The sequence below is a fragment of the Orcinus orca genome, chromosome 3 (genome assembly GCF_937001465.1).
Source record: "Orcinus orca chromosome 3, mOrcOrc1.1, whole genome shotgun sequence".
Taxonomy (NCBI): Eukaryota; Metazoa; Chordata; class Mammalia; order Artiodactyla; family Delphinidae; genus Orcinus; species Orcinus orca.
This window is the reverse complement of record NC_064561.1, coordinates 3,541,134-3,552,751: the sequence shown is the minus strand read 5'-3', so window position 1 is coordinate 3,552,751 and position 11,618 is coordinate 3,541,134. Positions and strand designations below refer to the sequence as shown.

The 11,618-nt window shown below is 58.8% G+C and overlaps 1 protein-coding gene across 11 annotated transcripts in view; it reads left to right on the top strand.

The window, feature by feature from the left end:
* The first annotated feature begins 21 nt into the window (after positions 1 to 21).
* DPP9 (dipeptidyl peptidase 9) overlaps positions 22 to 11,618 on the top strand; it is a 41,169-nt gene continuing 29,572 nt past the window's right edge. For 4 of the 11 annotated variants that reach the window (XM_049707572.1, XM_049707571.1, XM_049707570.1 and 1 more), the window contains exons 1-3: positions 22 to 159; positions 1,148 to 3,884; positions 7,535 to 7,788. In XM_049707572.1, the coding sequence (XP_049563529.1) occupies positions 3,829 to 3,884; positions 7,535 to 7,788 (310 nt within the window). In that variant the 5' untranslated portion in view covers positions 22 to 159; positions 1,148 to 3,828. Of the gene's footprint in view, positions 160 to 220; positions 269 to 1,147; positions 3,885 to 4,098; positions 4,205 to 7,534; positions 7,789 to 11,618 lie in introns of those variants that run through there. The other 7 variants (XM_033400834.2, XM_033400838.2, XM_012535913.3 and 4 more) reach the window with 7 other exon arrangements.

The window sequence follows — 11,618 nt, the reverse complement described above, 5'->3', positions numbered from 1 at the left end:
TGAGCTGCCGGGTGTCCCGTGTCCGCTGCCGCCGCTGTACCCTGCGCCCGCCACTTCCTGGGCTGCAGTCCCGGGCATGGAGCCGCGAGCTTGAGACGCCGCTGGCCCCGGGACGCCCTGCCCAGCCCGGCCCTCGTCCCGCGCCGGCCTCGAGCCCCGGTGAGCAGAGCCCGCGCGCCCCGTCCGGCCTCGGCCGCGACCCTGAACCCGCCATTGACCGGCCCCACCTCAGTCCCGACTCTGGATCCTCCACTGACCGGCCTCCCCGGTACCCTCCGTCCCGGCCTCCGCGCACCCCGGCCCCGCCATTGCCCAGACTCGCGGTTGCTCCAGTCCCCGCCTCCGTTTCCCCTCCGCCCCGGCCTCTCCTCACTCCTTCCCCGCCCGTTCCCTCCATCGGCAGGGCCACCTCTCAGCCTTTCCAACGCCCGGCCTCTCCCGACCTCCTCTCCCATCCCGTTGCTACCCAGACCACCTGGCTCTGACCCCTTCCGGGGGTGGCCTCACCCAGTAACGCCTTCCCTTCCTTGTCGGCTCTGGAGGTCCCCACCTTCTCCCCGTCCCCATCCAAACCCACGCTATCTATATGAGACCAGAGACCACTTCCTTGACCTGCTCCACCCCTTCACCCCTCCCCAGCGCTCGGCTTCCCCGCCACCCACATCCCCACAGGTCCAGCCCCTTCCCTCAGCTTCGCTCCCAGGCCAGTCCAGCCACCCACCTTCTTCGCACAGAGGCTCCGACCAGCCTTGACACTTCCCCATCCATGCGGCAGCTGAGCCTTCAGGAGTAGCCCGTTCTCTTTGAGCCCATCCCTGACCCCCTCCCCCCCACCGCGAGGAAGTCACTTGCCTCAGCGGCAAGAACAAACCTTTCCAGGAGCTGGGACTAGAGCCCAGGAGGGGTGCCCTGTGGCCACCAATCCCTGTCGTCCCTTGCTGGATCCTGGGCGAATTGGGCCCCGTGGCAGGACTTTCCTCCCTGGTGTGGTTCATACAGCGCTTCAGGGCTGTGAGGCATCCTTAGGAACTAGTGGGTACAGAAAATCAGGCCCAACCATCAGGGACTCTCCGAGTGGCAGGAAAATGAGTAGTTAGCCGGTCCCTCCATTAAATCACAGCGTTAATAAGACATTTACTCTGTCAAGGTCTGTGTCCCACGTCTGCAGCTGGAATGGAGGCTCTCTGGACCCTTTAGAAGGTCAGTGGTGCTGGGCTGGGGTGGCCGGGAAGGCTGGGTGTGTGCTGGTGGGATTCATTTGCCTGCTCCTGGATACAGAATTTGGCAGGAAGTGGTTTTCTGCAGCCCTGGGGTCACTGGTCTTGGGGACAGTTAGCCAGGCCCCAGGCCAGGGGCTGCAGCTTCGTGTGCTCTTGCTGGAGACTTTTCTTTCTATCTAGCATCGTATGCTAGATGTCCACGGACAGAAGCCCTGGAAGGACTGGGGGAGAAAAAGGAGGGAGCACTAATTCCAGCTGGATTTGGTGGATGTGTGGCTGCATCTCCCCCTCCCCCGCCACACACACACCTTATACGGTGCCTGGCGCTCAGTCTGTGAATGGTGTGGATTCTGGCTCTGAAAGGAACTTGAGTCCAATTCTCCCCTTGGTGTAATTTTAAGTAACTTGGTTAGATGGCAATATTAGCTGGCCCGTAGTTTCTGCTATGTCAGCTGCTTTACCCGTGCCATCTCACTTAATCCTCACAGTAGTCCTAGGTGTAGGCACTGCAGTCCCACTTTTTTTTTTAATAAATTTATTTATTAATTTGTTTATTTTTGGCTGAGTTGGCTCTTTGTTGCTGCACGCGAGCTTTCTCTAGTTGCGGCGAGCAGGGACTGCTTCTTGTTGCAGTGGCTTCTCTTGTTGAGGAGCACGGGCTCTAGGCATGCGGGCTCAGCAGTTGTGGCTCACGGGCTCCAGAGTGCAGGCTCAGTAGTTGTGGCACACGGGCTTAGTTGCTCTGCGGCATGTGGGATCTTCCCGGACCAGGACTCGAACCCGTGTCCCCTGCGTTGACAGGCGGATTCGTAACCATTGTGCCACAAGGGAAGCCCTGCAGTCCCACTTAGTAGCTGGGAAGATTGAAGCACAGAGAGGTTAGGCGGCTTCTCCAAGGTCACATAACCCAGTAGTGGCAGAGTCAGGATTTGAACCCAAACCTCTCTGACACCAGAGCCCACAGTTTTCACCACTGGACTGAGGTGAAATCAGTGCTTCTTTATGGTGACATTTTGCTTCACTTCTTCCATCGGATCTCTGTCCTGGGACCAGGCGCTGCTTTCTTTTCCTTTAACCATCAGGACACCTGTCTCGTCAAGAAGGGGGTGGGGTGCCCACCAAACCAGGGGTCCCTACCAAACCAGGGGTCCCTTTGACTTTGTTCAGTGTTCAAGTGAGTACAGGGACTCGTTCATTCAACCTGAGACGTTTGCTGTATTGGGTGCTTCCTGTGTGCCGGGGCCACAGCAGGAACAGGACAGATGGGGGCCTGCCTCCGTGGAGCTGACTTCCTGGTGCGGGGTGCTCACACACCCAGAGAGGGCTTCTCAGCCTCAGCACTAGCGAGATTTGGGGCCAGGTTAGTCTTTCTGGTGGGGGAAGGGCATCCTGCTAATTGTGGGGGACTTAGCAGCATCCCTGGTCTCCACCACCCAGATGCCAGCAGCATGCCTCCCAGTCGTGACAACCAAACACGTCTCCTGGGAACACCAGCCCTCGTCAAGACCCCCTGGCTTAGGGGATTCACTGACCGCCCCCAAGAGACTCTGCGCTCCATGACCACCTGACCCTCAGAGGTCCTAGCATGCTGCACCCATTTGAACACACACACCAAGAGGGAGGGACAGGAGGCGACTCACAGGGGCCGGGGGCCACCCTGATTTATACCATCTGAACCACTGGGGATTTATTTTGGTGTCTAGTGTGAGCCTAAGGATCTAACTCCATTTCTTTCCCCCAGACAATGAATACAGAGTTTCCCCCCCTGGGCACTGTGGACACTGGGACCAGATCATTCTCTGGGGTGGGCCATCGTGGCCACAGTAGGGTGATGAGCGGCATCCCTGGCCCCACCCACCGGATGCCATGGCACCACTCCCCAGTCAGTGGGAACAGCCAAAACTGTCTACAGACACCACCAAGGGTCCCCTGGACGGGGGGCAGGGAGAGAGGGAAAATCACCCCCATCGAGAACTACCATTTTAGAATGAGTGCTTGCAGAAAGGCCCAGGTGTTGAGATGGGGATAACAAGGTAGCAACTTCGGACTTCATGCCAGGAAAGACCCCTGAAGAGGTGATACTGGGACCCAAAGGATAAGAGGGAGCACATCATACAAAAAGCAGGGCAAGGGTGTTCTAGGCAGAGGGAATGGTAAGTGCAAAGGCCCTGAGGTAGGACTGAGTCAGCGTGTTTAGGGGAGATTAAGGCCAGCGTGTCTGGAGATCATGGTCAAGGAGGTGGGGTCAGGAAGGCCATCAGGGAGCAACCACAGTGGGGAATTTGGGTTTATTTGATTTCCAGCAAGTGCCGTGGGTGGTGGCCCCCGAATCGTTTGAAACTCTCATCTCAGGGACTCTCACCTTGGGAGAACCACCCGGTTTCCGGCAAACGCCCGGACAGGTGTTCGAACTTCGAATTTCAGGACAGGGCCTGCACCATCTGCCTCATGAGGAGGCCCTTGGCATCGGGTGTTCCCCGCAGACAGGAGGGTGGCCTCGAGGAATGGGAGCGGGGAGGGGGGCCCACAACCCCACACTGCCAGAGCTGCAGCCCTTCGGTCTGCCCCCCTCGCAGGCTCACCCACCCTGAGGTCAGCCGAGTGGTTAATGCGGAAGGTTAAGAAGGTGCGGCTGGACAACACAAACACAGGACGTTGGAGAAGGTAAGGGGCATGCCGTGGGAGCGTGGTCAGTGGAGACGCGGTAGAGGTTCCCGAGTTTCCAGCAGAGTCTTAGGTCTGGGAAGGCACCTTGGCCACCCCGACGTTTCTGCATTTCCCCAGGGTGCGCGTCTGGCTGTTCTGCGTGGGCGGCAGCGTGGGCTAGGGAGGGGGTGTTCAGCCTTGGCATTTTTGACACTGGGGCTGGGTCATTCAGTGCCCGCACTGGCGTTGTCGGGTGTGGAGCATCACCCACCCGTCACGACAACCACAGATGTCCCCAGACATCACCCCGTGTCCCCTGGGAACGGGATCAGCCCCAGGTGAGAACCCCTGGCCAGATGGTCAGGATGTGGGTTTTGGGGTCCAACAAACTGGGGCTCCTGTCCTTCCTCGTGGGTGACTTTGGGCGAGCCACATGACCTCTGAGCCTACTTTCCAGTCCAAATGAGGACGAACCCAGAACTCACTAACCAGGGTTGCAGTGAGGGTTAAACGTAATCACCCACACAAGGCCCAGGCGCTTGTAAGTTCCATGTGTGGGGCCCGGCGCGGGCTGAAGGGACCGCAGGAAGTCCGCACCCTAGCCGACCTCTCTCACTATCAGTTTTCTGATCCTCAGGCTCATCTGCTTTTAGGGAGCGCAAGGATCGGGGAGGCAGGAAGGGAACGGAAGATGGTTCTGGAAGACAGGGCTGACGTTAAGCACAGTCACTCGTTTCCCGGATGTGGGCTCTGAAAACGGGTGGTGTGCGTGCATTCGGGTGTCGGTTAGTGATGGGACCCCGAGTCTCGTCTCTCATGTGCGCTAGGTACCACGTAGGCACGGGCTGGGCTGCACACTGACTTGAAGAAGCTGAAGGCCCAGGCAGTGCCAGGGCATATGGCCTTCATAGGGCAGAGGATGGCCTGCTGCTTCCAGGGAACCGCACCCGCAGGCATGCGCGAGTTCCCTGAGGGCCACTCTGAGGCATTTCCGGAGTGTGGCGGGCCCCGCCCCTCCCCTCCCCTTGTGCCTTATGAGAATCTGCTTCCCTCATCACTGGCCCCGCCTGGGTCTCCACCAGGTGCCCCTGTGGGCGGGTGGTCCCAGCCCGTGAAGCACTGGCTCAGACAGATCACAGAATGCCATCGGGCCTCGCCTGTGACCGCACCAGCGGGTCCCGAGCTGTGCACTGGCGGCATCGTGGGCTGTGAGGCGTCCTACCGATTGGCAGAAGGAGAGCATGGGTGGACCTGGCCTAAGTGGCTTAAAATCCACTTTGATTTCCCCAGCTGTGTAAACTCTTGAGGCAAGAAGCCGAGCCCCAGCTGGCACTGAATGAGACGGGCCGGCACCCTACGGGCTGCATTGCATTCACCTGTTCCCCCTCCGAGGCTCCCTCTGCGTCTGGGGAGGAGAGGGGCGAGCAGAGGGCCGGGGTGTAGCAGCAAGCCTTAGCCTGGGAGCTCGGGCTGCCTGGCCACATCTAGAAGATTCCTAGGACTTTCTCCCGATGTTTCATCTCGTTTCTCATCTCCTGGATCGTGTTTTTGCTTCCTGGGCTCTCTGCGCGGATCGGAGGCAAGATCATTTTTATCGTTCTTTGCTGTGGAAAGAAGTCATGAGATTCCGGGAGTGCTTCCGCCAGCCTCTCCGCTTCTGGGGTTCCCCGTGGGAGCCCTGGAGGCCACGGTCTGTTCTTTTGCCGTGAGCGGGGCTTGAATTGTGGCAGCCGAGTTGGTGGGGGGCTCGGCGGGTTAGAGGACATCCCCTGCCTTGGTTTTCTGGGCTTGGTGCCAGCAGCGCTTGGGGCCGTGTGGGCTCTGCAGCGCTCAGCCGGTCCTGGCCCGGCCCCTGCCCAGCACCGCCCGTGGCCCCTGCCGCCCTCGAGGTGAACCGCAGCTCTGCGGCAGGCCGGGACGGGCCATGCGTGCCCCTCGGCAAGGCTTCCGGCTTCCAGGGTTTGCTTTATTTGACCCGAGGGCCCCGCAGGCTCTGATGGCCTGTGGTCCGTGTCTTCAAAGCCGCCGTGGGAGGAGCTGAAGTGTCTGGGGGACAGGACACGCCAGCTTGTTGCCCCGCCACCGCTCTTCCCCAGCCCGGCTGGGTCAGGGAGGACTGAGCAGGGGGCGCGGTTGGAAAGGGCACTCTGATAATCAGCCTGCAGTGGGTGCTCAGGAACCATGGGAACCGCCTCGTGTCTCTTTCTCGCCTTGCCTCTCAGAGCGGGCAGGGGTCCTTTGTCCTGTGGTGGTCACTTCAGGGTCTCGTATTGGCAAGGGGCAAAGCCTTCTGGGAGTCTTAAGCCTCCCACTGGAAGGGGGGGCACCAGCTCTGTCCATGACTTCTCTAAAGCCGTCCCCTCCTGCAAGGGAACTCAGACTCGTGCCTGCAAAGCCGCTAATCCCAGAGGATGAGGAATCCCAGCGTCTGGCGAGGCCTCCAGCCATTCGGTGCCCTCGCAGGAACTCGAGCCCGGCCCACTCACATTGGCTGGCCTCGCTAGACGACCCTGGCTCTTCCAGAACCGGGTCACCGTGGCCATGTTTAGATTTCCCTAAAACAAATATTTGTCTGGCCAGCCCTGTTCAGTCAAGAAGTGTGCTGAGCAGCGGGGGTGGGGGTAGGGGGGAGCCGTTGCACAGCAGCCGCTGCCCCTGGAGGGGGAGGAGGGAGTGGGATGGCCTCTGGGGGAGGGTTGCACATCCATCCTCTCACGTGGAGCTCCCCCGATGTCCAGCGAATATCTGCCTGGGCCTCTGAGCACCTCTGGTGAGGCACGAGAGGTTCCCCCGCTGGCCAGCAAGCTGACAGCACCGGTGAGGAGGTTTGCAGACCCACTGCTTAACGCTCAGTTCTTGGTGCGGGAGTGACTGTGTCTCCCAGCGGGCTGTAGGGGAGACCATGATTGCTGTGGCTCTCCGAGGAATGCCTCCTGTGTGCCGGGGCCGTGTGAGGTGCTGAGACGCTGCTGTGAACGGGACAGACGCGGGGGAGACAGAAAGGGGACCCGTGAACAGCCACTGTGACGAATGCTCGGAGGGCAGGGCAACCAGGTGGCAGGTGAAAGGGGAACGGAGAGACAGGTTTTGGTACAGATGTTCACCTGAGGACCCGACAGATACTTAAGCTGAGATCTGATTAGAAGTTAGTCCAGTAGAAAGAGGAAAAAAAGTGTTCCAGGCAGAAAGGATAGCACATGCAAAGGCCCTGGGGCAGGAAGCAATCTGGCCTGTTTGGGCAGCTGAGAGAAGGCCAGTTTGCCCGAGGCCTAGTAATGAAGATGGGTGAGGTGTGAGGGCCTGGCAGAGGTCAGAGGGCAGAAACCATCGAAGGCCGTGGTGAGTGCTGGTTTTTAACCCTGGAGGGTGTGGAAAAACAAGGAAGGGTTTTAAGTCAGGGGATCCGAGTTGCAGTGCATGTGCAGTCAAGCTGAGAGACGGCTGCGGTCATTCAGCTGAGAGGTGATGGTGGCCTGGATCTCAGGATTCGTGGATGGAGAGAAGAGGAACGATTTGAGAAATACTTAGGCGGGGCAGGGAAGGTTGCACGGGGCTGGGGCCCTGCCAGGGGAGTTGGAGAGTCTGATGGGAGGCAGCTTGTAAGTGGAACCTAGGTACCGCCCCCGCACCTTCTCATTGTCTTCCCACCCGTCCCTCCCTCCTCGTAGCTTCTCGCTGAATTCCGAGGGGGCGGAGAGGATGGCCACTGGGGCGCCGACATCCGACCGGGGCGACGCAGTCGAGATGGAGGACCCAGCCTCCCGCTTCCAGGTGCAGAAGCACTCGTGGGACGGGCTCCGGAGCATCATCCACGGCAGCCGCAAGAACTCGGGCCTCATCGTCAACAAAGCTCCACATGACTTCCAGTTTGTGCAGAAGACGGACGAGTCGGGCCCCCACTCCCACCGCCTCTACTACCTGGGTAAGCCCCCGGGCTCCCCTCGGACCCCCACGGCTGCCCTCGAGCCGGGCAGCATTTCTGGGACAGCTGTTATTAAGTCCTCTAGTCTCCAGATGTTGGCCAGTCCAATTAGTTAGAAGGTCGCAATAGAGGGCCTGGCCCTGGGCAAACTGTCCCATGAATGACGTAGTGCTGCCCATGTTGTGATGCCACCCGTGGATGACATCTGTTTACAGTGAAAGTGTGGGACAAGGGTCCCCCACGGGGCTCAGATGTGTATGTGACCAGAGCAGAGGGCAGTCCTGCTCCATCTGTGTTACAGCAGCACCATGGTTCGGGCCTGGCCTGTGGGTCTGAGGCCCTGAGATTGTTTCCAGCCCTCGTCAGCGGGGCCCGCCCCCTGAGTCACTTCCCCGCCACCTGGGCTGGGCTGGGCCTGGCTAGTGAGCAACTTGACTTCCCCTCAGTGGGAGTTGAAAGTAACTCAAGTAGATGCTTGCCGGCTAGCAACGCGTTAAGAAGGAACCTGAGGCTCAAGGAAAGGTGCCACGGTGGCACCTTTGCCTCGTGGGCTGACAGTTGGGGTTTGCTCTCCCTGCCCGAGATCCCTGGCGGCTAAGCACGTGAATGGCTAATCACGTCTGCCTCCCGGTATGTGCCTTGAGAGCAGCACTTTCTACGTCATTGGCAATTATTTATGTGTTTGTGTTCCCTGCCGGCCTTTGGGGCACAGATGAGGCGTCGTGTACACCTGTGGCCTCAGCAGCTGGGCCAGGGCCTGGCTCCTGGTAGGGGGACAGCAAATACCTGTTGAGCAAATGAATTTCGCTTAAAGGTCTTCCAGGGCAGAAAGGAACAGTGCCAAGCATGTCCCTTTGTAAGTAGCCTGACACGTTATTGTTGGTCCAGAGCAGGTTTTTAACCTCAGCACTGGACATTGGAGGCCAGCGCTTTCTCTGTGTATCCTCAGCCTGCCCCCAGTCAGCCCGCCGTCAGTATTGGAAGCGAGTGATGGAGTGAATGAATGAGTGAAGGTCATCCCCTGCCTGAGGCTGACCCCACGCCGAGGACCGTGAGAGTGACTGAGATGGACGCCAGATGGCTCTCCCTTTCCCACAGTCCATGAGTCCATGCCGTCTCTCCTCCTAAAGGCCCATGTGGAAACCATATGGCAGTTTGGCAAGCAGAGGCAGAGAGAAGAATGGTCTAGAAGGGTCGGCAAGCGACGGCTGTCTGTTTTTAGAAATCTAGTTTGGCCGGTGCACAGCCATGCCCACTGGTTTACAGACCGTCTATGGCTGCTTTTGAGCATAATTGCAACAGAGGTCATATGGTCCGCAAAGCCAAAAATACTTACTGTCTCTGGCCCCTTGCAGAAAAATGTTTGCCAACTCTAGCCTAGGAGAGATTAGGGCATGCTTCAAGTTTCATTTACCCAAGGGAGAGTTGGCTGTTAGGACCGAAAGTGGCCAAGGCTCTGGGACAGTGGTGAGCTGTTGCCTCTCTCTTTTTTTTTCCTGTGGTTCCGTGGCCCCCAATCCCTTTCTCCCAACGCAGTCTCTGTTGGACCTCTCACTCTCTCAAGTTCAAGGTGCCGTCCTGGTCACGGTACTTATATGAGCTTCCTGGGGCTGCTACTGAAACAAATGCCCACCGACTCAGTGGTTTAAAACAACAGAAACGTATTCTCTCTCAGTTCCGGAAGCCAGAAGTCTGAAATCAGTTTCTCTGGGCCAGTCAAGGTGTCCGCAGGGCCAGTCAAGGTGTCCGCAGGGCCAGTCTTCTTCCGGAGGCTCTAGGGGAGAATCCGTTCTTTGCCTCTTGAGGCTTCTGGCGGCCACCGGCATTCCTTGGCTTGTGGCTGCGTCACTGCAGTCTTTGCGTCTGTGGTCTCATCGCCTCCTGCTCTCCTGTGTGTCTGTAATCTCTCTGTCTCCCTCTGATAAGGCAGGAGATTACATTTAGGGCCCACTGAGATAATCCAGACTAATCTTCCCAGCTAGAGGTCTTTAACGTTATCCCGTCTGCAAAGGCCCTTTTGCCAGGAAGGTAACATACAGTTTCCAGGGATTAGGACATGAGTGCGTAGCCATTGCTAAGCCAACCACAGAGCTGCCGAAAGGGACAGAAATGCTCCGAGCTACTTTGAGCCACCAAGGGCCCCTCATAGTAAGGACACAGGTGTGTCAGGGAACCCCCCAGCCTCATGACCAGCACTGAGAAGCCCAACCATATGGAGTCCAGGCATCTGCCCTCGTATGTTTCTCTCCGTGGCTCCACCCTCACTGCCCACTTACCTTCCACTGCCACACTCCCGGGATTGCACGTCTGGTTCCAGCCACCAGCAGAAATGGACCAGCTTTTTCTGAATTTCTGGGACAGCGAGTGTGATTGGCTTAGACATCCACTCATCCAGTCATCCTTGGCCTGGGGCGGGCGGCCCCTGCTGTCTATAGCAGGTGCTAAGGGCCCTCTCTTGTAGGGGGCAGCTCCAGACAAGGACTGTGGACCCACTGCGGCTCCAAAAAGTGCCTAGAACAGCCCAAAGCCATCCTACTTCTCTTGGGGTGACGTTGCTCACCCTTGAGCTGATCCAGTCTGCATCACTCAACACCCTCGGAGTACCCTTGACCTCACTCCATGTCCAAGTTCCTGGGGCAGGTCTCCCCAGAACCCCCATGTATTTATAACCTGTCTGCACTAGCCTGGTGCCAGGGGAATGCTGGCAGCCAGAAGCATTTATGGATTGAACAGAAAGGACCTCTAGGGGCGATGCCCAGCCCGCCCCCTGCTCCCCTGGGACCCCTGCCTCCTGGGCGGGCCCCAGGCTTGCCAGTCACCGTCCTCTGGGAAGGCTCATTGGGAGCCCAGTGCACGTGGGATGGAACAGAAAAGGGAACGTGCCTGCTGCTCGGGCACGTCCCCGGAAGATGATTCCAGGGCTCAACTGCTCCTAGTGGGTCAGCTCCTCCCCCCTGCAAACGGGTGTCCTGCATTCGGTGGAGGAGGGCACGGGGCCCCAGACAGCACTGGGGGTCCCTTAGGGGGTCCCTCGTGTCCTGTGTCCAGGTCCAGGGTCACACGCCCCATGTGGCCCCTCATCTAGGCCACGCGGTGTTTGCCCAGGCCTGGGCCACCTGCCGTGCTGGTGGGCTTTGGGGTGGGGTGCTGTCCCCAGAGATGGAGTGGAGCTGGTAAGAGGAGGCGCAGGGGGGACCGTGACAGCAGAAGTCAGCGGCCGTGGTCAGCCGTCCCAGACCCTTGCCGTGCACACCGGCATAGGTGCCTGCCGAGGGCAGCTCCTCCAGGGAATGTGCCGGGATGGGCTGTTTCATGTCACTGCTTATGAATTGTTGGCGGGGGGAGGCAGCTCTGATGTCCTTGGCAAGGCTGCACCGTTGATTTCCTGTTTGGAAGGCTCTGGCTCCCAGAGAGCCTGCGGACAGGGGCTGTCCAGAGCCCACAGCGCTCGGCCGAGAGTGGCCACCTGCTCCCTCCCAGCTTTCCACGCTGGCCCTCCCAGCCACCACGCTGTGTGGTTGCTTTTTTTTAAATTGAGATGTAATTCACATCCCATAAAATTCTCTCTTAAAGGTGGAGAGCTTGGTGGTTTTGGGTACAGTCACAGTATTATGCAACCATCACCACAGTCAAATTCCAGAACATTCCATCACCCCAGAAAGCAACCCTGTGCCCATTAGCAGTCACTCCCTATCCCCCTCCCCCAGCCCGTAGCGACCCACTGACTTGCTTCCTGTCTCTGGATTTGCCTGTTCTGGACGTTTCACAGAAGTGGAATCACAGGGACTTCCCCTGGCGGTCCAGTGGTTAAGACTCCGCGCTTCCACTGC